Source organism: Indicator indicator, chromosome 2 (assembly GCF_027791375.1).
Source record: "Indicator indicator isolate 239-I01 chromosome 2, UM_Iind_1.1, whole genome shotgun sequence".
In the NCBI taxonomy this organism is placed as follows: domain Eukaryota; kingdom Metazoa; phylum Chordata; class Aves; order Piciformes; family Indicatoridae; genus Indicator; species Indicator indicator.
In genome coordinates, this window is record NC_072011.1 from 42,789,211 (window position 1) to 42,816,344 (window position 27,134).

The following is a 27,134-nucleotide window of genomic DNA, read 5'->3' on the forward strand; positions in this document are numbered from 1 at the left end:
CACCAAGATTGGAACTGAGTGACACACAGCATTTTTTTGCAGCCAAGAGTGGCTCCTTTCAGGAGAACACTGTCCAGGTCACAGCAAATGATAACTGAACAGAGCTGCTGATGGCCATGCAACCTCCTAAATTCTGATAAATTGTTGACCCCATCAAAGGGCAAGCCAGTCATTTCTTGAACAAACTAGTCTGTTGAGTTGAAGGTTATCATGATACTCTTCTACTAGAGAATCCCTGTTTTATGGAAAAAAATTGTTACCTTTTCCAAAATATTTTCCCTGCTGACTAGAGGATAAGTATTAACAGAGAAAAGGTCTCTAATACTTGATACATGGCAGCCAGACAAAAGCAGTCTCTCTTGTTCTTTTTTCTCATTCTCTCGTCTCTCTGCCTTAATGGAATTGATTGGAATACGACATGCTGTAATTTGTTTTTACAATTAATAATATTGCAGTTTATCCTCAGGGACTGTTGGGTGAGTAATCTCACACCGACCTTGACACCCTTATGTTGTAAAATATGTGTCTGGTTGGTTAAGCAGAGAAGTAATTTTAACTTTATTTCTAGTAAAAGGAGGCTAATACAGAAATATTTATGAGCCTTCTGTCCATGTGATAACATTTTCTCCATATATAAAGATATTTAGGTAGTTATAACGTTTTATTTGACTTACAAGCTCATTAGAGAACAAGATAGATTTTGTTAACTTCAGTGTTAACTCTTGGGTTCACCTCTGTCTTTTATCAATCTACAGACATTTTGGGTTTTAACATGTAATTCCAATGAGGTGTGGTTGACACTTCAAATAAACTGGTATCATTAAGCTGCTTGCTTTGAGTGAGTACAGTTAGCCTACAAGTTAAATAAAGTCAGGTTCCCTAAGCATTGGCTGTAGATTTTTGTTTGTTTCCAAAGGGGGATAGCTAATTCTAAAATGTAATAATTAGTGTGATTTGAAACATTGACCGTATGGTAACTAAAAGCATTACAAAACAGGAGAAAGGTATTGTAGGAGAGCAAGGACATCAGAAACCACTCAAACCTTCAAAAAGCTTGTGCATCATGCTGCCCTATTAGAACTGAAGCTGATCCTTGTACGTTTGGTATTTGCCTTGCGCTGAAGGCAAGAGGCCCTGAGTCATTCTGCATAATTCAGGCATGACTAATGTGAATCACCTCTGACTAAACCACCTGCAAACAAGAAGCTTAAATTGCTCAGCAGTTGAGGGGAAAGCTATGAGCAGGCTTTCCTTCTGTCCTGGTGCATAGGCAACCTCCAAGCATGTAGTTTTTAGCTTGTCTCTGTAGGTATTTGTGGTGGTTTGGCCCTGGCTGGGGGACAGATGCCCACCAAAGCTTCTCTATCACTCCCCTTCTTAGATGGACAGGGGAGAATGAAAATATAACAAAAGTGTGGGAGTCAAGATAGGAGCAATTGAATAAAATGCAAAGCCAAAGCAAAGGCTGCATGTGGAAGCAAAAGCAATGCTATTCTCCACTTCCCATTAGCAGAGGATGTTTGGTCACTCTTTGGGAAGCAGGGCTCCAATATATGTAGTGGTTGCTCCAGAGGACAGATCATCAGTGAGTGTCCCCACACTTCCTTTTTTCACTTAACTTATGTATATATCTGAGCTGATGTCATAGGGCATGGAATACCTCTTTGGTCAGTTTGGGTCAGCTGGCCTGGCTATGTCCCCTCCTAATATCTTGCCCACCCCTCAGTGTACTCTTGGGCTAGGCAAATGTTGGAAAAGTACAGCCCTGGTTCAGCAGTAGCCAAAACACTGGTGTGTCATTAATGCCCAGCTACAGCACTGCAAAACACAGCTTTAGAAAGATGCTCTGGGGAGAATTAACTCCAGCTCAGCCAAACCAAATACAGTATTAATAACTGAAGTGGCTGACACACCGGAAGGCCATGCTGCCATTCAGAGAGACCTGGACAGGCTGGAGAGTTGGGTAGGGAGAAGTTTAATGAAATACAACCAGGACAACTGTAGAGTCTTGCATCTAGGAAAGAACAGCTGCATAGACTGGGGACTGACTTGTTGGAGAGCAGTGTAGGAGAGATCTGGTGGTTCTGATGGACAGAAGGAGGATCATGAGCCAGCAATGTGCTCTTGTGGCATGGTGGCCAATGCCATTCTGGGGTGTATTAGAAGGGGTGTGGTGAGTAGGTCAAGAGAGGGTCTCCCCCTCTACTGTGACCCGGTGAGGCCACATTTGGACTACTCTGTCCTGTTCTGGGCCCCTCAGTTCAAGAAAGACCTCAGGGAACTGCTGAGTCCAGTGCAGAGCCACAAAGATAATGGAGTGGAACATCTCCCTTATGAAGAAAGGCTGAGGGAGCTGTGTGTATAGCTTGGAGAAGAGGAGACTGAGGAGTGATCTCATTAAGGTTTGTAAATTTGTAAAGGGTGAGTGTCAGGAGGACAGAACCAGGCTTTTCTCAGTGATGTCCAGTGATAGGACAAGGGGCAATGGGTGCAACCTGATTTAATGTAAATGTAAGGAAAATCGTTTTCATCATGAGGGTGACAGAACACTGGAACAGGCTGCCCAGAGAGGTTGTGGAGTCTCCTTCTCTGGAGATATTCAAAATCTGCCCAGATGTGTTCCTCTTTGACCTACTATAGGGGTTGGAGTAGATGATCTTTCCATGTCCCTTCCAACCCCTAACATTCTGTGAAAGTTAAGGAAATAAGGTTCCTGGATGAAATTTTAGTTGGACCCACAGTTAAGACAGATTGTATGCAAATACTATCCCTTTATTTTAGGATGTCGAACATTTCTGACATTCGAAGCCATGACCAGCTATGCAGAGAGGAAGTCATAAAGCCTTCATGTGAAAAGATTGTTTTAAGAATGTTTGTGGGTAGCTCTGATGCAAAGCATGAGCTGTTCTCTGATGAACAAGAATGGTAAGATACTTGAAGTGCTTGAATCAGTGTCCCTAATGAAAAAACATTGGATTCCTTTGAAATTTAGTTGAAATTATATTCATTAAAGATGAGAGTTTAGCTTGTATATAAACAAAAAAGAAATCTAAAATCAGCATTTCAGGGTTTATCAGTTATTTTGGAGACATAGTAGAGCAGAGTTTCTGACACTGGGACTGTTCTCCATTCCTTTCTTCTGTTGACGCAAAACCAGAGAAGACCACTTAGAGAGGGTAATATCTCTTCTGAGCAATCAGCCATTAACAGCCTTTTTCTTGTTTTTAGGTGGTAGCAAGTAGCTTCTTGCATGGAGTCTGTTTGCCTTAGATGAAGTGCACAGAGGCTGTCTGCCTTGTGCCCAGCTGCAGGGGATGAAGGGTCTCTTGTGTGATGTATATCCATCAATGAGCCCTTCAGAGCCCTTCAGCTGCTGTTGTGCGAGTTCTGTGGTGTTCGACACAGTTGAAAAGAATTTTTTTTGGAAGAGTGAGGCTGTGACAACCTGACATAGCTGGCTTGTGGCTACCTGAAAGTCCATAAGAGCCATTAGTCCAGTTTGAGTGTTTGTGACTCTGGATGTGGCAGGAATTCTCCAGTGTAATAGAGTTACATTTTGTTTTTCTTCATGTCTAAATTAATTGTCGTCTTTCTGTACAAAGGCAAATTTCATGTACTGTAAACTCTTCCACTCTCTAATATGTGCTAGGCTATAGCAAACAATGGATTTTACTCATTTTATTGATAATACTTCTTTTGAAATAGTAAGAAAATTAAAATGTGTCATGATGATTTGAAGAGAAATAAATACACTGAGGCTAAGCTTTCATCCCAATTAGAATTTGACAGTAAGGACTACTGGGGCAGGGATCAATTCTCTCTTTGCAAGTTTTTTTTTTTTTTGTTGTTGTTGTTGGTTTTGGTTTGTTCCCCCTCACCCACCCCTGACAATATAGCAGGGTTATGTTTTGTCTGACATTGTTTCTTGTATCAATTTTGTCTTGTAATACTTCTTGATTACAGCTCACACTATGACAGTCAGACTGAATTTTGAGTCCTCTGACCTTCTGGACTTTAATGCTCTGGATTTCACCTTCATTGGTTTCTAATGTGCAATCTTTACTGATTCTTGATTCCTGGAGCTGCCTTTGCATAGGTGTTTAGAATGGCTTACTTCAATTTACTGTCCATTAATCCTGAGAGGCGGGGTGGGGGGGAAGATGCTTTCCTGCTTGCTGCCATCCATCAGGTCTGAGATCTTCAGCGTTACTGTAGCAACATCCTAACCAAAGGAAGGTAGATAATAAGAGCTCGTCACAAAATGTTCATAGCTTTTTAATGGATGTGAGTGTATATGTTGCATGCGCTGACCAAATCTTTCCTGTTTTCTGTAAGGATAGGCACATATCCTTAATAGTAAAGAAAAATCTCTATCAGGCATAACTTCATTTTCGTATCATCTTTATATTATCTCTTACTGGTATGTTCAGTGCACTAATTACAAAAGCAAATAGACTATCAAAGCCATTATCAGTTGCCATTTGGCATACTCATTAGAACATGAATGTCTGTATTATTTTTAAAACATCATTCTTTGCTTGGAGCACCTGCTATTAGTCTACCACTGATAGTTATCAAACAAATTGCCAGTTGTCAACTAATATGCAAAGAGCCTATTGGGTTGTTATAATTTCAAATAAGTTGCAGTATTTTCCTATTGAGCAGAAATGCTCAGTTCTAATTTGCAGTAATGAGAGAGCTGACAACAGAATGAGGTCTCAGCAGTCAAGGATGAGTTTGAGCAAAAGCTGTAACTGGGCAGTACTTTAATATCTGTGTAGAACCGAAGCTTCTTAAGCCACCTTCTCATAGCTCGAAATGACATAGAACTGTTTCTAAACATTGCCTTGGTAGAGGTTAGCCCTCATTGAAGGGTTGACCCAGTGCTGTGTTTTGAGGGGTAGCTTCATAACATAGAGTAGGTTTATTTACAGTCAGAAATGTGATTAGTAAAAAACTTCTCTTGCTAGGTAGCTGACATGGTTACTCTAGCTATGCTCTGATATAGGGGCGTCTCCAGATTGCTTATGTATGTTCACCTGTAAAAGTTGTTAGACATCCCTAGCACTTCAGACACCAGCAAGAGGGTTTATTTTTTATGTGCTGTGGTTGAGTACTCCTTTCCCTTTGTACTTTATTTTGATGCTTCAGTCTAATGTAATTTTTAAATAAGCTATTTCATCATACCTGCTGTTACAAGGTCTAACTGCTGGCTGCTTTGGCAAGCCATCTTATTTATTGCTAGGGTTGTTATTCAAACATGGAAGGAGTAAAGAGTACACAAGTATTTTAGGCAAAGATTTACAGCCTCATTTTGTAGCACAGATGTTTGTATAAGCATTTATGTTTTGGGGAGCTTGTGCTAGCGTACCTTTTCTGAAGCTTCTCTGGGTCTGCATGATCTTGGGGGAAAATAAACCAGCCACATTTACTCTGTATGTCTCCTTTTTGTGAATTTTGTAGCTGAGGCTTTGTTTCCAAAATCTGTTTTAAAATCTAATCTTTTGGTGAACTGGAATATGTACATGTTGTGAAGTCCACACGAAGATGACAGAAACTCTTTCAGACTACTGTTGCTACTGAACTGTTAGCAGTTGTCCTGGATGATGTGCTGTCTGACCCCTTTGTAGCAGTGTCCTCCCAAGGCACTTCCTGGCTCTGAGGACAGGCAGCAGTGTCTACTGCAGGTAGGGACTAGGCAAAACACCGCCCCAGCAACACTGCTGTTTCTCCGTCCAGCCAGGAGAGCAATTGGTGAGGAAGAAGGGTTGCACCAAGCCTTGGGCTGCTGTGTGTACCTTGCCCCTCAAGAAGGCTCTTCTCCTGTTAACCCCATGCCTCATTTTGCTTCTGACAGTGCTTCATGGGCAGGTGTATCGGTTCTGCACCCCTGAGGGGACATGGCTGCTGAAAGAGAACTCAACCCTCCCCTGGAGGAACCTGTCTGAGTGTGAGGCCTCTGACCAGGTAATAATTTCCATCTCTTGCTGCTGTTGTTTAGGACAAAACAGAAGAGGGGGGAAATATTTTATTGATGCCCACACATTTTTTTCCTGTCAAAGTAACCTTTACCAATTCATCCTGGGTGCCTCATTTCAGTAAGACTAATGATAAGGGACATCAGACTTCCCCCCTTCAACAAAGGGAGCATGAGGGGTAGATGAAAGCAGGTTTATATGTACATGAGAACACCAAGAAAAGTGAACCAGGTAGTCCCAGCTGCAGTACAGTGCAGAGGCCTCAACTGCAGCCCACCAGAACCAGAGGAGTGACCTAATGTTATTCCTGTGCCTTTTCTTCCATTGACACATCATTACAATACAGTGACCACTTGTTCTCTCTGTCTTGTTAGCAGCTATTAAGGTGATTAAGATGAACTGAACTGAAGAATATTTGCTTTTATACCTTTGGGCACAGGGCAGTCTCTGCTTTTTGTTTGTTTGGGTTTTTTTTGTCTTTTTAACTTAATTTGCTGGAGGCGATGTAATTAGGCTTGTCAGTGTTACTTTCTTGCCCTAATGCTTTATGCTCTGCAGGGAGTTGAGACACTGGGCACCAAATGAAGGAGAGTGCAGGTATTTCCAGGGGGGGTTTGTGAGCCATTGGCGTCACCTACCACACCACTTGCGTTCTTGTGACACTTGATACCATTACTGCTGTGAGTCTCCAAGGGCAATGCTTTGCCTCACGTAAATTGAGTCACTCTCTCCATTCCTCGGTACTGGGAACTAGTATTTACCTAGTCAAAGAATTTCAAGTATACGAAATTCCCAGGTGCTGCAGGATCTGTATGTTCTGAGGTTCCTATTTTGCCTTGTTCTTTGCAAGGAATAAGTGACTGCAGACTAGAAGGAGAAAGGAAAAGAGATAGTTTTGAATTCTTCAAATATGTTAAATTTAACTTCCTTTAATTTACAGCCTTATTCTTCATCTTTTCCATTTTCTTGGGTATCCCAGCACAGCACGTTTTCTTAAAGCAAAAAGCATAAGCCTAGTCATGTGACTTTTCCTTATTTGTTATTACTGTTTCTTCCACAGCTGTGTTGGGACATGCCAAGGAGAGAGATACCTGTTGGTAACACTTGGTCATTTGGCATCTGTCTCCAGGTTTTCATGAACTGATCTGGATCGTGAAACCCTGCATAGACAGTGTCAGTCCATGAAATGTGAACAGCCGTGTTTGGTTTTCCAGCTAGTGTACATAGAGAACCCTAATAATCTACTTTGTCTTATGCATCTTGTATATGTGATCAAGTGTGGGTTTTTAAAATATTTTTGCTGTGTGTTATGTTACAACTTTTGATGAAACAAAAGCCAAAGGAATTGAGAGTGTATTCTTATAAATTAACAGTATTTACTTTAAATGTGCAATGTGATTTTGATCGACATAGGTGTTTTAAATGGTCAGATCTTAATATTTTACTGAATTCTGATGCTGAAGAGACTTTTCTTTTCATGAGGCAGCTCTCATATTATTCTCTTTAAAATATTCTCATAGCAAATCCCTGAGGAACAGTCTGTATTTTCACCTTAAGTCTTCCTGACTGTGTTGTACAGCAAATAGCTGTGCTTATCTCTGTAGTACAACAAATATATTCCTTCGTACAGCACAGGTCTCAGAAGTCAGTTGAAGAATTAGCAGCTTGGAGAAGGGAAGTAAAATGCCTGCATCTCTTTAGACAGAGATACATGCCATGAAATTAATGAGAATAGAGAATAGGAATGTGCCTCAGCAGCTGAGCAACAAGCCTGTGTTATTCAGACCCACTTGTAGCTTTTCAGATACTTCTCCCTCAAGATTTTAGCCAGCACTTTCAAGCAAGGATCTCAGTGGTCATGTCTTCAATAGTGACTCTGAAGACAGCCACCTTACAGGGCTGTCAAGGGCAGGGGTGTACATCTTTGCTGCTCTGTCCTACATTGGGTTGCTCCCCCTGAGGCAGTACCTAGTACACACCTAGGTCATGAGATGGTGTTGGGCTGTGTCATTATCAGGAAGTTATGTAGCTGAAAATAGACTATTTGGGAACAGAAAATAATTTCTTTGTATGAATGAAAAGTGTGCTTTCCCTCAAAACCAACAAATGGGACCTGGCTTCTTTTATTTCTTTAGTACAGATGTAGCCAAAGGACCCCCTCCATTACACAGTAAGGAGATACACTTTAAGAGTTTAAGTCTGGAAACATCAGCTTTGCCCTTTGTACTGCAGGGTTGAGTTGTGCTTTCTGCCATCTGTTTAAGACGTGCTTTTTGTGGTAATTCACACCTCTCCAGTTTCATTATGAAATAATATAGCATTATCTATTTTCTAGTCTGGCTTCAAAACCCAATTGTTTGAGTGAACACCTGGGAGCAGCTGGGGAATTAAGATTAAATTTTTATTTCTTTAGATCACACAGAAAGTAGAAGGCTGTTTTGACATGTGCATTTAAAACTTAAGAGGATGACTTCTGGTTGTCTTTAAGAAAAGTTGAGAAAGGAGCTGGGAGAAAAGAACTGAAGTCCGTCATGAGCTCTGTCTTTTCCTCCCCTCCCTTTTTTTCTTTTTCCTTTTTTTTTTTTTTTTCTTCTTCTTTTCTCTTCTCCTTTATGTGCTCTCAGGATGCACCAGAAGAACAGCTCCTGAATTTGTCCATCATATACACCATTGGATATGCTCTTTCCTTCTCTGCCCTTGTAATAGCAACTGCCATTCTTCTTGGATTCAGGTAACTGGTGAAGCTCTGAAGAGAGTGGAGAAAAGGGGTTATGTTTTTTGATATGATAGTATCAGACTTTGGCAGAAAAATTTTTTTTAACTTCTTTCATCACCTCATTTCTCTGTTTTGTGTCACTTCTCTGTTTCTTCCTGCAATAATTTCTTCTCAAAAAGCAAGTAAGATTCCTAAATTTTTGCCCTGTTAGCTGAATGTGTGGAACAGATGCTTTTTTTGTCAGTTGAGCTATTTTATTGTGGTAATTTTTCTTAATTTCAATTGAATTTCCACTGGAAGAGATGGAAAAGAGATTCCAGTGTTCCCTCATGGTTGTCGCCTTTCAAATGAGGCACTGGTCTGGGATGTTAGAGGGCATTTAGGACAGAAGTTTTCATCTTGTCTTGCTTGAAATTACACAGAGCATAAGGCTCAATCCTGGCCTGTTTCCCAGCCCTCACATGCTGGGTATATTTCAATGTAGAAATGTTTTTTTGACATAATTTCTCTCTTTGGAGAAATTTCAGAAATTCTTATTTCTTTTGCAATATGAAAGAAAACCTAATTTGTAAACTTGGAAACTTTGTGGGATGAATTGTTGTCACCTCAACAGATCAGCTGTTGAGTTTATGTGGGCATGTGCCAACAAATTGCACGGAGTGCATCAAAATTAAGGGACTATTGCACATGTGTAGGTTTGGTGTCAAATAAAACCCAAAACACTAAACCACAACAGTGCTGAACTCCAACAGAGGGATATTTTTGGTTGGTTGGTTGGTTTGTTTTGGGTTGTTTTTTTTTAATCCCCCTCTGTATATGCAACACATGTCTTGATTCAGGCCAGACTTTCCTGCCGTTTGGAGATGCTGAGCAGAGGATACTGATATTTAGAAAGCGTAAAGATGTGATCCTGCTTTGTTGTGGGAAGGAAGTCCCTCTGCCATGAGGTCCTGTGCACTGCTCCTGTATGTTCCTCAGGTCATGAGGAAAAACTTGTTCATGAGGAAAGCCTTCTTTACTTTGAAGGTGGCAGAGCACTGAAACAGGCTGTCCAGAGTTGCGCTTCTTGGGTGTGATCTTGTGCAGCCTGGGGTAGGTGAACCTGTTTTAGCAGAGGAGTTGGACTAGATGATCTCCAGAGGTCCCTTTCAACACCTATGATTCTGTGTGATTCTGCATGCTGAAGACATTGCCTCCTGAAAAAAAAAAAAAGTATAATTTTCCACCTCTTGGTAATCTATTTGAAATCAGATCAGGAACCTTTGGTGTTCTGATCCTTAAGAAATATTTTTCCCTGACCAAAGAATTGTCATTGACAGTTAATGATCATTTTGTCTGTGCCAGTACTCTGTTAGCAAGGCAGTCCCTCTCCCTTCCTCCCTCTGAAGTATTTGTAACCTTAATGTATTTAAAATGATCAGTTGTGCCTTTTAACTTCTAATTTCGAAAACTAAAATGACCTAAGTCTTCTAATATTGTACCACACCTCTTAGCATTGTATTATCCCTCCTTCTTGCAGTGGAGAAGCACAGGCTGGCAGTCTCAAAGAAGATTTAAAACTACTACAGAAATACAGAGACGTGCTCATCCTCTGTGAATGCCACGTCATAATTATGATTTGTATGTATTGTACTTGCGCAACTTTGGGACTCATCTGACAAAACACCAGATGGTCTTGAAGTTTCCAAATGTCTCCCAGGATAAGTGCTTTCTCCTTGTTTCACCCAGCAATGACAGTTTTTGAGTAATATTAGCAGCTCCAATGTAAAGGTCACAGAGCACAACCATATACTTTTTTGAAGGAAGCGCATGGCTTTTGGCAGGGAACAAGGAGCAAGTTTGTCACTGAGGACTAGTGGGAGAGAGGGATTTTTGCTGTCTTTTGTGGAGCAATACTTCAGCATTTTTGTCTTTTAGTTGTAAAGCAGGGATGGGAGAAGTGTACATGACTGTGCTTCTGATTTTGAAAATGAGGTTTCATATATATTAGAGGGACTGAGAGCCTTATTAAAACTATGCCATCAATCCATTTTGTGCTCTCCTGTCTGAACTCTCTATCTAGAGACAACTTGGTCCTCAATCTCATTAAATAAATGACACCCATCCCTACCTGGGTTACAGTTGCTGGATTCTGACTGGAACCCCCCGTTGTGACCTCCCCCCAGTAGCTGTGCAACCTCAACAAATGGAGATCAAAATTTAATTCACTGAAACCAAAATGCTGATTTTCTCTGCCTCTGTAATAGGAAGGCCTTTTCAAGTTCTTAGACCATAGAATAACCTTTATATTTGTTTAAAATAATGATACAACAGAGGAAAAATATCTCTAGTTTCCAGTTTTGTGTTCTCTGAAAGAAATGGAAGAAAAGTCTGTCATTTCAGTGATGGAAGCAGAATTAGGTCTATGATTTCACGACTGAAACAGTATCAATAACATGCATTGTCTGTAGCAAAAATATTCAGTAACTACCTGCAAATTATTTTTTTCAGTTGGCTAATTTAGGTAATTTTTTTCAGTAAGATTTTAATGTGTAGCAGTTGTAAAGAGTAGTAATGAATTTTGAGTTAAAGGAAAATAAATTTTGACCAGAGATAAATTTTGAAATAGCTGGTTCAAAAAAATCTGTTTGATCTATGAAAGAAAAGTTCTCCTTCCTCTTCAGTGCAAAACAAATAACTTTTGGTAACTTTTTACTGCTCTGTAAATCTGAGTAGAAAAATAGGCTTTTAAAACATAAGTTCTGTTAAACTCTTGCTGGAACAGTTGCTGTTTACCATATATTATCTATATCTTACTGCATCAAAAAAGACATACACACTGTAACTTCCTTTGAAGGAAACTTGCAGTGCTGGAAAAAAAAGTGTTTGTGGGTAAGGCTGGTAAAAAGTTGTCAGCACTCTACATTTGGATTCCATTTATGTGACTGCAGTTCCTTTTGCTATTCCTTCATATGCTCTTTTTTGACAAGTAGCATTTTTGTCTTTGCAGCTGGTGCTAAAATTCAAGAGGGTTTTTTCTCAGGTTCCACCCCCACCCTCTGTCCCTTTACTTTTTTCCTTCTTTGTTTGTTTTTCAGTCCTGAATGTAGAGGTGAAAATTCTGTTCCTTTTAGTTTTACAGAAAGTATTTACAGGTTCCACAGGAGGCAATCTCAATTTTTTTCTATTGTTGTCAAAGTGGTAATTTAGAGGTGGTTGGGTTTTCATTGTGGGTTTGAGCACAGCCAGAAGCTGTACTGCACACCAGTTCCCAAGCCTTGCCAAGGTAAACCTGTGGAGTGCCATTGGGGTAATTTCAAAGAGATTAGGTGCAGTATTATGTGAAACTTGACTTTTTTTTAGTCCTTTTAGATAAGTCTTCTGAAAATGACTTTATTTTTACACCATTTAAGCTCCTAAAGTAGTTTGTTTTTTTTTCCTATACACTGGTCTCCTGAAGTCCCCCAAACATTTGTACTTTGGGTTAAGTTTTGAACATCTTTTATTTGATAGTGATCTTCCCAAAGACAGTTTGAAACCCCTACAGCCATTCTCAAGTTACGGGATTTCCACTGGCACTTCCTGATTTCCAACTGGGACTGAGGGTTCCTTCCCTCAGTCTTGTGTGTGATGTTGCAGCTTTTACAGTAGTAGTGGATCATGACTGGTTCTTCCTTTTTACAGGCATCTTCATTGCACAAGGAATTATATTCATCTGAACCTCTTCACCTCTTTTATCCTTCGGGCTATATCTGTCTTCATTAAAGACTCAGTGGTGAAGTGGATGTACAGCACAGCTACACAAGAGCATCAGTGGGAAGGACTTATTGCCTTCCAGGTATGGGCAAATACTGTGGTACTTCTCAGAATATTGGTGTCATAACTGTGGTCTGTCTGTGTGACAGCATGTAATTTTGTTTTGTACAATGAGGGCTGTACAAAATGCTGTTCTTCAGTCCATGGAGTTCCTTTGAAACTCGTAGCATGATGTATGCAGATATGGTTGTACCACCCTGCCCTTGGTGTAGGTTGGTGCTGTAGTATGTTTCTCTTCCTGTGGGATGTTCACCCCTACTAGACAAAGGAAACATCAAGTCGTGGATTATTTCTTTTAATATATTTTATATAGCATATATATATATATATATGTATAGAGAGAGATATACATATCCAAATGCCCATATCCTCATTTTATGCTGCAGGTTCATTTCTTCTAACAGTGACAAGAGGGCATCCATTTCCTGAAGCCAAGACCTTTTGTGAAAATACTGTCCATCTTCTATAATGACCAAAGTTGGTTGTTCTTGTAGTTCTTTATAATTTGTTCATGGTGCAAAAAAGGGAAGCATCTGCAAATGCAAATTTGAAAGCATTTAGAAAAGCTTTGGAGGAACAGGCTAATTAAATACTTCTAATTGAAAGGAGAGGATATACAACTCTTTTGTGTGTATGATTAAAGCATGCCTTTCCCACATCAGACTTGGGAGTACAAAACATACTTGACTCTTCAAAGAAAGGGGTTTTCATTATCTGTATAACTCTTGTGATTCTAGAATCACAAGCACAATGTTTGTTGCTGCAACAGAGGGTTGGGGTGGTAAAGGGTATTGTTTTCTGATGTATACATAGTACCCATTGTTTTCTGCTTAAGGTATAAGTACTATATCACGTAGTGAGTCTTGTATGATGATTGATTTCTTCTCGTCTGCAGTGTGTCAACTGGCAGAAAATAACACTGTAATGCATATCTTAAATGGTTTGGAAATGTTCACATTGGATTGTCAGTTATTCCCTTCTTGCAAAAAAAACCCTTAGGCTTTATACTTTCACACATGGTTTATGCAGTAGTGGCTTCATTAGATTTGATAGATATATTATGGGGATAATCAAATTTCATACTTATCTAAAGCCCCGTTGACCACCTCATTGTAATTTATCAGCTAAGAGAAATTTTGCACTTGAATGTGATATCCTGCACAAAAATAAAAAATATTTTGATTTGGAAAGTAGTCAGCATTATGACATCCACTGTTTGCTCTTTAACAGAGAAATGCTCAGCTGCTGAATATAGAATATCAAAAGATTCACTGACTGCAGTCAAAGCAGTACCTTTCACTTGCTCTTGTTTTCCTTTTCCTATTATGCTTATCAAAATATAATCCATTGTTTATGGAACGAAAATGCAGAACATGTTTGGTTTTTTTTTGGTAGGAGTAATGTTATTAAAAGCAGTATCTATTTATTCCTGGTTTCTGCCCCTTTGGTACTCAAATGTGATTAAATTAGCAAGTGTAGTTTTGAAGAGCAGAGTAGGAGAGAGAACCAGTCTTTTGGGTTAGTATTCCTCAGCCCCTGTTGCATTCATTTGGGCTGTGCTCTCTTCTACTGCAGGAATCGCTCAGCTGCCGCTTGGTCTTTGTGATGATGCAGTATTGTGTGGCTGCAAACTACTACTGGCTGCTGGTGGAAGGCATGTACCTGTACACACTGCTGGTACTTTCAGTCTTTTCAGAGCAGAGGATTTTTCGGCTTTATCTCTGCATTGGCTGGGGTAAGTTGGTCTTTCCACATGTCCAGCTGGGGCTGAGTGAACCAATAGATGGTATAATAGGAAAAAAACCCTGTGTGTCTATTATAGTGCTGCCCATTTTAAGTCCTGTACTCCCCATTCCCTTTTTGTTCCAAATCCCATGCCTTGTTTGAGCTTGAAGGTACTGGGCTGGCATAGCTCCTGGATGCTTGCAGCGCAGAGGCTGTGGGTTCATAGCACAGGCACGGTGTGACAGAAGAGAAACTCCCCAAACTGATGGGTAGGCACACGGGAGTTTCCTGCAAGACTTCAGCTTCCCAACACACTAAATGTGTGATTCCAGGTGAGTGTGGACTTTGCTAGTCTGCTCTGCTTCATCTTGTGAAAATTTCCCATTGCATTGAAAGACAGATGTGTTAACTGCTTGTGGTGCAAAACAGCAATGACGCCTTCTGTCGGGTCAGGGATAAGAGTGGCAGCATGAGCTAGGGACTGATGGAAAAAAATCTGCTGCTAGCAGGGAATTGTCAGGTTTGTTGTGTGGGCAGAGCAGGTCAAGTGATATTGGGCAAAAGAGTGGTCAGGGTGCACATGCCATGAACACATGTCTGCTTGAGATTAAGGGCTGTAATGCCTCGAAATCAGTTGGTTGAGCCAGAGTTGCCTTCTGTAGAAATGTTAAAGCTTAGACTCATTCACTGCCCAGTTAGCCTGAAAATACATTACTGTTCAGGATTAATCCTATTTTTGGAATGATCTCTTCTGTGCTTTTATTGCGTTCTCTCTCTTCCTCTTCTCCCCCCGCCCTTTTTGGAAATCAGGCGACTTTTCGAAAGCTGAAAGTAAATCCAAGTAAATACTGCAAGTATTTTCACAGATGCTACTTTGAACATTGAAGTTGTTAGACTGTCCTCTCTCTATGAATATGCCAACAATGAATTTTCTAGCAAATTAGCTGACTGGTAAAATGCATATAAATGACAAGTGTGAATGACTGAGTTCTACCAAACAGCAATATATAAGAGAATAAAGAAATGCAAGTAGTAGCAGTTTCCTGTTGGAGAGTTTTAAAGTGCTGTGTCTTACATTATTGTTTTATAAGGGGCATAGAGCAAAAGGAATAGTCATGAGGTTTATGGTGACAGGTTGGACTCGATGATCTTTGAGGTCTCTTCCAACCTTCTTGATTCTATGATTCTATGATTCTATGTATGACATTGGAACTATGTATGTTGTAATAATACCCTCATTTAAGAGAAATTTTTTTAAAAGGATGGGGAGCTATCCTGAAGCACTGACAGGGGTCATGAGAGGAAATGGAAAAGAAATTAGAGCAAAATTGTATCTAAAAAATCCTGAAAAATATTGTGTTGTTTTAGAAATAAGGTATGGGATTGTTTTGATTTGAAAAAGCTCTAGTTAGATCTTGTTTCTTGCAAAAACAGAAGACAGAAACAGAAGATACTATTTTGGTTTTATTTCTCCTTTACAGTGACAGTTTTGCTACTGTATTTTGAGTTTATGGATCAATTTGTGGAATTGAGAGACAGTACCAGAATCTGGCACTGGATAGATGTTTCATCCAGACTTCTCAGAAAAGCTTGGCTGGTGCCATTCAATTCTCATCTGTATTTTCTTGTGATTCCAGCCATGGCTCCATGTGCAAATCTTTGCCAATGATACTCCATTTTTAAAGACAGTAGCATCTGCTATTTCAGTGCTCTCAGATTAATTATATCAGATAGTGGTTCTGTCTCTAACAATTGGGAAGATATGAAGATTTTTGTTGTTGTTGTTGTTGTTGTTCTTTCTTGCTTTTTTCCAGTGGTGATTTTTTGGGGCGCATGGGTGCCCCACCAGGTGCCTTTCTGCTGTATGCAATGCTCAGAATATTTTTTTTTTTTCCCCCCTAGCAGGATGATAGACTCAGCATAATGCTGAGGCCTCATACAAGTCAGTAGGTTCCTATCAGAGTTGAGAGAGTCTTACAAAAATAAATATTAATTTGATTCTCAGAGCTGATGTGATACCCTGACCCTTTTTCATTAATGAGTTGTCCTCTTACAGGATAATTTTTTAATGTGTTTATGGCTCATCATTTGAATATTTATGTTTTAAAACCTAATATACACATTTTCTTGTGTATATTGTTCACAGACTTATTGAGTGTTAGTCATTTGATATTATTTCTTCTGACTGAACTTTGTCATCACTTGCAGACAATATAGTATTGTTCTTGCTGTCTGAATAGCTTCTGCAGTCCCCTATATGATCACCTATGTTTGCACTTCTCTCACATGTACACATGCATAAACCTGTATATCCTCCTCAAGGTTCCTTTTCACCTCAGTGTTGCCATATGTTCTCAGTCATGACGTTTATCTTGTTGTACTTCTGAGGAACAAGAAGTCTCAGAATGAGAAGTTAGATAAATTATTTCCTCAGGTAATCCCAAGAAAAAACGGATGTAAGGACCAGTTTTCAAATAGGTAGACATAGCCCAATACCTGTTTCTCTCCAAGCTTTTCAACTGCTATATTAAATACTGATATATTTTGCATATTTAATTTGTATATCTAATTATATCTAATATTTATTCTTAGCATGGGAAATGGGTAGATATGCTTTTTTAGATAGAAAAGTGTAAAAGCTACCATACTTAGCCTGTTTTACTAGGAAGAGTTAGAAGACAGTGAGGAGTGTAAAGAAAGTAAATACTTCTCAAATGTATTTTTGTTATATGATAATTTCAGGTCTGTTCTTAATGTTATTAGATGTTATTCAGTTCAACTGAAAAATTATTTGATATTGAAGTATTTTAAAAGGAAGAATCTGTTTATGTTATTTTATCTTCAAAAAAATAGGAAAGTTATAAGATGTTGATAGATCTGAGGAAACTAATGTGTGAGTAATTTGTATTGACATCATGTGTACTGATAGGATTCTATACATGTGATTTGCTTGTGAGGTGTCTGTATTCCCTTGCTGAGATTTCATGTCACATTAGGCTTTGAGATGGCAGTGTTATTTATTTATTTTCTCTTTTGTTTAACACGTAAAAAGTCTTGGTCATGTTTTCCTTTTCTTTGTAAAAGCAGACTTGCATACATTTGTGTAACCCTTCAGTTGAACAAACCTTACTGCAAAAATAGTGGCTTAGGTGCTTTTCAAAGCAGAAATACTAACAACATCAACAAACAAAATTCTTAATAAGCTAATAGAAGGGCGTGTAGATGAGTTGTCCCCTTCATTCTGGAAGTCAGAACAGCAGCTAAACAGGATGCTGATTCAGATAGTCATTATTGCTTCCAGGGGGGAAAAAATAAATTAAAAAAAAATCTGTTGCTGTACATTGCTGGTACCTGGTACTTCCTTCCTGTGGCATAAAAGAAATCCTAGACCTTAGATCTTGCCTTCAAAAGAGGAAAAAAATTGCAGGAGGAGACAGAATAACATAACTACAGGGATTAAAAATACTACTTTATTTTTTGTTTGTTTCTCAGGATTTGAAAGCTGCTCTGAATCAAGGTGTCCATGACACCAACTCGGTGTTCATCATGAGCCCAAGTGAAGAGTCACTAAGCTTGACATTGACTTCAAGCAGCTGTGTCTGTGTTGTACAAAGTGGTCTCCAGAGAAGAGCAGTTTGTACTCTAATGCTGCTGTATGCATCTTTCAGCAGTTTTTAGTGGAAAAAAGGACCTATTCACATTCAGAAGTGAGGGAGAGGGAGGAATGGGAAAAAAACAGCAACCCCCTACAGTGACTGTATGACACGCAGGCAAGAAGAATGACAGGAGAGAATTTTCAGCACCAAAGCCTAAGAAGAAAGTATTAATAAAAAGATAAAAATTTTCTGAGCTTTTACAGCAATTTTATGCCCAACTGTAGTTGTAGCAGGGGAACTGCCATAAAAAACAAATAATCCCCTTCTTTCCTAGGCATATCAATCCAAACTTACTCCAAGGAAGAATACTTTGAGGGAATGAAGCTATTAAAGACAGGAAGCCTGGCTAGGGTTTCATAATCTACATCCTGATAACAAGGAATTGAAAGGAACAGAGCCAGTAAGAAACATTCCTTCTGAAGCTCAGGATGAATTCAGTGTAGCAACAGGGTGCATTCATTGCTCTGACCACTTTTTGTCTGTTTTCAAATGAAAAATGTGTTTCAGACAAAGATGTGAAAATAGGTTTTGTGTCCAGACTGATCTTGGTAGGAAATGCATCTGTCAGAAGCTTATCTTAATTCTCTTTACTCTTTGCCTTTGATGTTAAACTCTTTCACGCTTTTCCTTACTTACAAAGAAAAAAAACAACTTTTTCTTCTCACATCTTCAACGCTCTTACTCTTTCTACATCTAAGCATATTTATTTATCACTTCTTTTGGTTCCTCATCACATGCTTCTTGTATTCATACATCAAGCAGTAGATCAAGTCAGACCATGCTGGATGATTTCTGACATAGAAGGATTTGAGTTCTTCTGTAGCTGTAGTATCTTTCTGGTTTGTATGCCTGATTATCCCAGAGGCTAGACTTCTCACCACATGGAAACCAGTCATGTCAGGTTACACCTGAAACATGAGTTCATACAGAAACTCATCAGTCCTAAATGCTGTATTCAGAATAAGTCCTTATTTAAGGGTCTCTACAGGATAGCAATGTCCCATGCCATTTGAAACTGAACTTTATTAGCTGAGCTGTTGGCATACTTGTTTCTGTATACACTTGACAGATTTCAGAATCGTCATGCAGTCTTCAAGGATTTTTGGTCAATTATCATTTTGCAAGAACTAACCTGGCAGAGGCTATTAGGAGCAGGCTGTTGCAGTTTCTGGCATCTTCATCAGTGATGCAGTATAGACCAAAATAAATGTTAAGATTTTCAGAATTCAGAGACCTTTCTGTGGTCAGTTAACCTGGGAAAAGATCAGTCTTGGAGCTTTCTGTATGACAAAAAAAAAAAAAAAAGTAAAATCAGAAACAACTAAGAGCTCAGCCTATATCTTATACAAGTGCATCCTAGAAATGTGTGCTTTTTTTTTTTTTTTTGGATACTTGATATTCTTTGAATAGCAGCAGCAAAGAGAAAGAGATGTAGGACTGAAACTCAGATGCACCAAAAGAGCTGCATGTTGGGAGCCCACAACTAGAATAAAATGCTGATTTTGTCAATTGATGGTAGTATTCTCAGCAAAGTCAATAAAGTAATTATTCATATTATAATTAGTTTCTGTGAATCAAAGCTTCATTTGTGTTTGGAAGTGATTTGCAATGAGCCCATTCTTAATCTCTTATTCCACTATCAAAGCAGCATGGAATTCTCAGTAACTTTGTTCACAAAATATTGCGTACTGCTGGTGTCAGGTACATCTGTGGAATGTGTTCAACCACTTGCCCAAATAATCTGTATGTGATCCATTGTCTTTGCTAATTATTTCCTTGCTATTCTTCACTCTCTCTCTCACATACAGCATGGAACACTGTCCAAGGAGGTAGGCAGAGGAATTAGACCATCTTGATCCATCCTTAGGCAGAATTTTCCTCAACATGTTCTCATTCCTTGTGGGCTTTTTTGATGTTCCCTATACTAAGTATTGGTTGGTTGATGCACTTCAAAATTATTTTTCAAGTCCTAGGCATTTCATAATTGAAAGAAATTTACTCTAGAGTCTTTAACACTGTAAAGCAAACAGTGACTGCCAGCTTGTTTGGCTTTCCTATCTTCCCTTTACACTCTTGATAAGCTGACCAACTGTAACATGTGCACTGCCAGGTAAGCAGGACCAAGCCTCTTCTCAAGACCAGATGCATTTCCTGGTTTTGCTGCAGCCACTCAAGTCCATGTCAGTACCGCAGCTCAAACTTGGGACTTCTCTGCCAGGTGGCCTGCGCACACTTACTATGTGTTGTGTGCCGACATCTCCCTTTGCTCTTGGGGGTACGTGGGGCTGAGGGTGCTGCAGCCCTGATGCCAATAGATAGTCTGAGCATGGTGCTTCCTGAACACAGTGTAGCAGACCCACAGGCAGAAATATGGATGCAAAGGTCTAGGTCAGAGTGCACTATGCTGTTCTCTAGCGTGAATACAGAGGCTAGCAATGCTTCCAGAAATTTTGTTCCTATCTGTGAAGATTTCCATGGAATGGCTGGTTTATGCCAAGTAGGAGGGTGATGGTCTGTTGTTTGTTTTCCATGCCTGTTAGGCCCTAGGTGAGAGCCCAGGCAAAATGAGTTACTTGTATTCATTGCTTGAAGGTTGGATTCCTCCTCCAGCCATTGACAGCTGTCAGAATTGGGTGGAAGCTGCAACCCTGACCTTAAATTGTTTCTTCTTATTACATGGGGGTTTTGCCTTTCTCTCTGCTTTTCCCTCTTTCATAATGTCAGTGTCAACCTTATCTCCTTTCTTCCCAGGTGTGCCAATGCTGTTTGTTATCCTCTGGGGAGCTGTCAAGTACCTTTATGAAGATGAGGGGTTTGTTTAGTTCTGATTTTTCGAGCTGGCTCATTTGTGCTTTATGTGTGCACCAGCAGGTCATTGTTTGCTTTCTGTTCGGTGTGGTTTGCTTTGGCAATGTTCTGAAACCTCACGTAATTGCTTTTGTTTTGTCTGAAGGTCTTGCATAACATTTCAGATAGGGGCATACTTTTCTTTCTGATCAGAATTTTCTGCATGTCTGAATAAATATATCTTTTTACAGGTCAAGCAAAGGTACGTTTTGTTTTTCAGTAGTTACAGTATCAACAGTAGAAGTCATCATACCTAACCAAGACCACTCCTGATATTGTGCTTTTGGCAGCAGCTTTTACAGTTGTGCTTCAGAGGAAGCTTTGCCTCCCACAGGATTCTGCCTGCAATTTGTAGTGGTTAGCTTGTGGCCAGCAGCAGAGATAGGATTGCCTGTTCTTGTTGAAGATTCCATTATTTAAATCATCTTAAAACAAAGACACATTCTCTGCCTGCATACATTAGCCTTCCTGAAGTCAACCCTACCACACACAAGACTGCTACAAACCACAAAATAAGCCCACTTTTAACATAGTGACTGCTAAAAAAAAAAAAAAAAAAAGTCTTTATGTATTATGTACCAAATATCTTTGTAGTTTGTTTGAGTTTTGTTTGTTTGTTTTTGTTTTTTTTTTTTAAAAAAAGAAGAAAGTGGCTTCATGTTCTCAGTGACAGTGACTGCCTGGAATTACTTGGGTATCTTTCTTCTTGATGAAAAAAATAGTTTTATGCTATTTCCTTTTTATTTTAAATACACTATTTATTAGGTCTTCCTCCTAATTTCTAAATGATTCAGCCACCACTTTTCATAGACGGTCCTTTTTCTTTTATTTTTTTTCTCTCACTATTTTTCCCACGAGACATAGGCCTTGCTGGAGAGGTGCTCCAATGTGAAAGTTCAGTATAATCAGAGCTGTCACAGATTTTTTTTTTTCCTGATGTTTGTGAGTGTTAAGAACCAGTTGATTTTGGGGTTTGTTTAGCTTTTTCTGGGGCTTTTTTGGGTTTTTTTTTGTTTTTTGTTTTTTTTAAATTTGTTTCTTAGTACTGAACAAGTTCAGTAAAAGCTGCCTTTTCAGGCTTGCACAATTCTAGGATTTTCTGACTTCAAGGCTGAATTGGTAATATTCTATAGTAAGATTGTAGCCATACTGGTGTGTATGGCACATTTTGTTGAAATTATCAGAATAGAGAATATGTGGCCTCTGAAAGGGGACATTCCTTGGCCATATCTTGCCATATCTTCCCATATCTTGGTGTGGAAAACGTATTCAAGGTGCTCATGCTGAGCCTCCTGCATTGTGTGGTGCTTAGAGACAATTTATGTTTTCTATTAAGGAAAACTGACACTCACTGCCTTCAGCAGACGTTAAAAGGGCAATTTTGCACATTATTGAATTTTCTAAATCTTGTATAAATATTTGTAAAATACAGCAATAAAGAACCAGCAGCTCTTCTGAAAGGCAAGATTTCTATGCCTTGGGCGGGCATTTGCTGGAGCACCCAGGGATATCTTTCATGCTGTTTGCCATGACACTGTCACCATGGATGTGCAGTGGGCTGTAAATTTCATTTGTGACTTAACTACTTCCCTAGCTATGAGGAATAACTGGAAGTAAATGTGGTCATGGCTGGGAATTTGAGGCAACCCTATGAAGATAGCTGTTTGAATGAAGGACTGGATCCTGCAAGACTTACTTCCAGACCGTCTCGTTTTTCTAACACATGTGCAAGTGTTTAGAAAGCAGTTACTGTTTTAAAAGGTGAGCTATTGAAAAAGTCTTTGTCTAAATTATGAATAAAATTAAAGGCAAGCTGTGATTCTTACTTATTAGATGATACCAAAAGAACTGATGCTTACACGTTTTTCTTTTTATTTGGAATTAATTGTGGCAGAAAGACAGCTAGGCTACAGGCTTTTTTAAAAATTGAGCCACTCAATTGTACCTCTTCAAGGTAAAAATTCAATGTTTTCACTTCTAGAACGAGAATACTGGATAGGTAAAAAAAGGCAGAAACTTCTCGGGATCATTTATTTCATTGGACCAATGCCTCATTGACAGCTCCAAGGTTATTAGTTGCCAAGCACCTTCTGAGTGGTGCTGAGCAAACTGCAGGGATAGATCCCAAACACAATAGATCTATTTATCAGTGTGGCAATTCCAGAAAGCAAAAATGGACAAGAAATCATATCCATATTTTTTTTTTTCTGGACACTTTAATAGCAGTGATGCTTTAATTGGGCTCTAATGGTTGGGTTTGTTTTTTGTTTTGTGTTTGGTTTTGGTTTTTTTTTTTTAGTTGAACATACTTGTATAAATTTTAAAATGGCTAAAACTGCTCTTTGCTGTAGGAAGCAAATTAATGGATGCGTAAATTTAGCAAAGTTAATGTAAAGAATTATTTCTCAGCCTCTGTCACTATCAAGAAATTTCAAAATTGTCTGTTTCCACTGCAGCTAGTCAGAAATTCCAGCTGTGCTTATTATCCTGTTGATCTTGAGGGGTTCAAATAAAATTAATTTTAAAAGCTCCATGAAGCTCTCCTCTAGTCACATGTACCAATTCAGAATTAGTTCTGTTACTCAAATTCCAGCTCAGGTACACTGATGGCACACAATAGGTACACTTCTGTTCTCCACTATCTAAAATACAATTGAATTGTAAGTTGTGAGGCTGCTGGTTGCAATCATATCCTTATTTGCATTAAAATGAAATTGAAAGGAAAAATGAAATCTTAAGCCCTTCTTGGGCTTTCAGTACTTGCAAAAGAAAATGGAATTGCCACAGCCAAGCTGCTTCATTTTTCCTTCTCTTAGTGACTGCTGGTGAGTGTTGCAGCATGGATTTGTACCACATGCCACACGATTTGCTAGTTTCTCTCAAGTTGACTTGCTTATTAAAAAGCTGGGGAGAGTTTTACTTTCCAGCAGCACCACCCAAGCTGAAGTTTCACCCAAGCTGAGCTGAGCATATATATGTTTTGGCAGATGCGATTTGAAGATGAAGAGAAATTTGTTTTGTGACGGAATCTTTCTGCAGTGCTGTTTCAGAGTTTGTTTCATAGTGTGTGTGGCTCAGAAACCTGATGGCTTTACTAACTATTGCTTTTGAGTAGTGATGAGCAATATGGCAGGAGGCTAACCAAGTTATGTTATAGAAATACCAAGATTGATGTGGCTGCAGTAACAAGTGAAGTGGCATGTGAACACTGCCCACCAACACCTGGGCCATTGTGCACACGTGGCCCATCATACAGCTGGAGGTGGGTGACTGTGGCCAGAGTGGGACCTGAAAGAACTAGATCTACAGACCCCATAGTATAAGGTTCACTGTGAACCAGAGATCCCAGACTGTGGCTTTCAGACATCACTTCTCTTGTGATATTTCTCTAATATTGTTCAAGGACACAGGAGTTAAAAAAGCTAAGATGAGACTTATGGGAAAATTAAGTATCCTATTGCCTGCAGCATGTTACTTGGCAGAAGGCTCAGTTGGCCAACAAAGTTGGGAACTATTGCTCCCATATTTGATTTTACTTGCTTACAACTAAAAACTCCTTTTGGCCCTGAAACCTGTACATATACGGTGAAGGAATTGGGAGTTTGCTGACTTAGTTGCCTTCTCCTAGTTGAAATTAATAGGTCCTTTTTGAAAATAAGAACAAAGTAAGTAGCTGACTGATCTAAATATTGATATGAGAGGAGAGATGATAGGTAATGGGATACAGAACTAGCAAACAGTTAAATAAGATGACCTGAAATTGGAGACTCAAGAGTAATAAAAAATAATGCAGAAAGAGAAGGGCAGGAACCACGCAGGAGAGAGGTCTGACTCAGATAGACTTCCCCTTTTCTCATTTCAGCCACATGACAAATTTGACATTGGTTTTAATGGAGTAAATCTTCCCACTTAACTGATGATAACTCAAAGGAAATTGTGGAGGAGAGCTAGCCATTAGTGGGCAAGAAAGGCCAGTGAGTATTAGCCAGTTGGATTATAATAGCTGCAATAGTACAAAGCATTCAGTGTTTCTAAGAAGTGACTGCATCTGTTTCCATGTCAGCATGATGTGCTTTCCTGGTATGCAGTCCTCAGTATTTGTTTTCTATCTGCATCGCTGTGACAGAATGAAAAGTTGGAGATTGTTGTAATGTACTGAAACTTTTTCTTGCCTCCTCCTTTTTGCCATCTTCCTAGTTGTTGGACCAGAAACTATAATATGAATTACTGGTTGATCATCAGACTGCCCATTCTCATCGCCATTGGGGTGAGTATGGGACATGTGCAACAACTTGGCAGACTTCCATGAGAACAGGACATGATATAGTACAAAGAGCAGATGTGCACATGACTGTAGTGTTTGTCCAAAGGCTAATAACCTTTGAGGGTGCTGACATTTTGATTCAGAAATGTTTTTATGAAACCAAATTGGTTTCTGTCACTGGAATTCACAACTGGCATTTTGTTGGTTTAATTTGGCCACATACTGTCATGCTGTAGCAGCAGCACACGATAACAGAACAGCATGCTGCAGCAATCCTATTAACTCTTCTGTGCAGAAAGCTATGACAGGTAGTACAAGGAGGGAGAGGATAATATTCCTTGTAGTGAGCTGCAGAAGAACAAAAAAATGTGTGGTATTGTGCAGAAATGCCACGTTCTGTGGCCAGAATACTGTGTCAGTCTCAGACCTCCAGAGTAGGAAAATGGGACAGTGCATATCTTTGCTTTCACTCCCCCGAGACGTAAGTAAGCTCCTCTGCTTTGTTTAGTGAACTGCCTGTGTTTTTTCAAAGGTGAGCTGTGCATTCACAGAGAATCTGTTAGAATAGAATTCCTTAGCAAGGAGCTGAGTTCCTTGGCAAATTCTGCAGCTGCAGAGTAGTAGGGTGGACAAGAATCTAAACATGCATACACAAACTTCCTTCTTTGAAGACTTATGCACACGTGTTTCTTGATGATGATATAAATGCTTTTTTGATTTCTCCAGGTAAATTTCCTGATCTTTATAAGAGTTATATGCATCATCATCTCCAAGCTACAAGCTAATTTGATGTGCAAAACTGACATAAAATGCAGGTATGTCTGATGCTTTTCATGCCCACCAAAGTGGAAGTAAACTAGGAGGTGCATGAAAGGAATGGATTAACAAAGGTGGTTCAAGATCTCAGGCCTTGGGTAACACACAAGTGTCATGCCACACATTACTATGACTGCTTGGACAGTCCTCAGAAAACCGTCCTGGCAAAGCTAGGGTAGACATTTCATCTGTGTTACAGGTGAACAGAAGGCTTGATCCTCCAAGCCTGTCACTTTATCACAGTATCACAGTATATTAGAGGTTGGAAGGGGGACCTCAAGAGACTGTTGGGTCTCCCCCCTGCCAAAGCTGGATCACTTAGGAACAGGAATGCATCCAGGTGGGTTTTGAAAGTCTCCAGAGAACGAGACTCCACAATCTCCCTGGGGAGCCTGTTCCAGTGCTCTGTCATCCTCACTGTAAAAAAGTTTTTCCTCATGTTGAGGTGAAATCTTCTATGTTCAAGTTCGTATCTGTTGTTCCTTGTCTTATTACTGTGCACCACTGAAAAGAGCCTAGCCGCATCCACATGATACCTGCCCCTCAGATATTTATAGACATTGATCAGATCCCCTCTCAGTCTTCTCTTCTCCAGACTAAATAGCCCCAGGGATCTCAGTCTCTCTTCATAGGGGAGATGCTCAAGTCCCCTAATCACCCTCGTGGTTCTTCTGTTGGATTCTCTCCAGCAGTTCTCTGTATTTCTTGACCTGGGGAGCCCAAACCTGGACACAGTATTCCAGGTGTGGTCTCACCAGGGCAGAGAGGTAGAAGAACTTCCCTAGACCTGCTGGACACACCCTTCTTGATGAACCCAGAATCCCATTGGCTCTCTTGGCCACAGGAGCACGTTGTTGTTCCGTGGAGAACTTGCTCTCCACCAGCACTCCAAGGTCTTACTCCGTGGAGCTGCTTTCCAGCAGGGCAGCCCCTAACCTGTACTGGTGCCTGTTGTTATTCCTCCCCATAGGTAGGACCTTGCACTTGTCCTTATTAAACTTCATGAGATTTGCCTGCACCCAGCTCTCCAGCCTGTCCAGGTCATGTTGGATGGCTGTACAGCCCGATGGGGTGTCAGCCATCCATGTACTGGATGACTATGGATTAATCAGATTTTTTTTTTTTTAAATATGTGCAAGTACTGGGTGTTAAGGTCCTCAAATGTGTCTGGAGGAGGGCAACAAAGCTGGTGAAACGGCCAGAAGGAATATGCTGCAAGGAGCAGCTAACAGCTTTGGGCATGTCTAGTAAGGAGAAAAGGAGGCTATGGAGTGATCTCATTGCTCTCTACAGCTTCCTGAGGAGGAGAAATGGAGAGGAAGGTGCTGAGCTCTTCT

General features: G+C 39.8%; 1 protein-coding gene across 1 annotated transcript in view; it reads left to right on the plus strand.

Moving 5' to 3' along the window:
* Nucleotides 1-27,134, plus strand: part of GLP1R (glucagon like peptide 1 receptor) — a gene marked incomplete at its 5' end in the record, with an annotated part of 93,863 nt that overhangs the window by 56,363 nt on the left and 10,366 nt on the right. Inside the window, 7 exon segments of the mRNA XM_054397020.1 lie at nucleotides 5,858-5,967; nucleotides 8,603-8,709; nucleotides 12,358-12,511; nucleotides 14,065-14,224; nucleotides 20,622-20,682; nucleotides 24,915-24,984; nucleotides 25,708-25,796. Coding sequence (XP_054252995.1) covers nucleotides 5,858-5,967; nucleotides 8,603-8,709; nucleotides 12,358-12,511; nucleotides 14,065-14,224; nucleotides 20,622-20,682; nucleotides 24,915-24,984; nucleotides 25,708-25,796 — 751 coding nt within the window.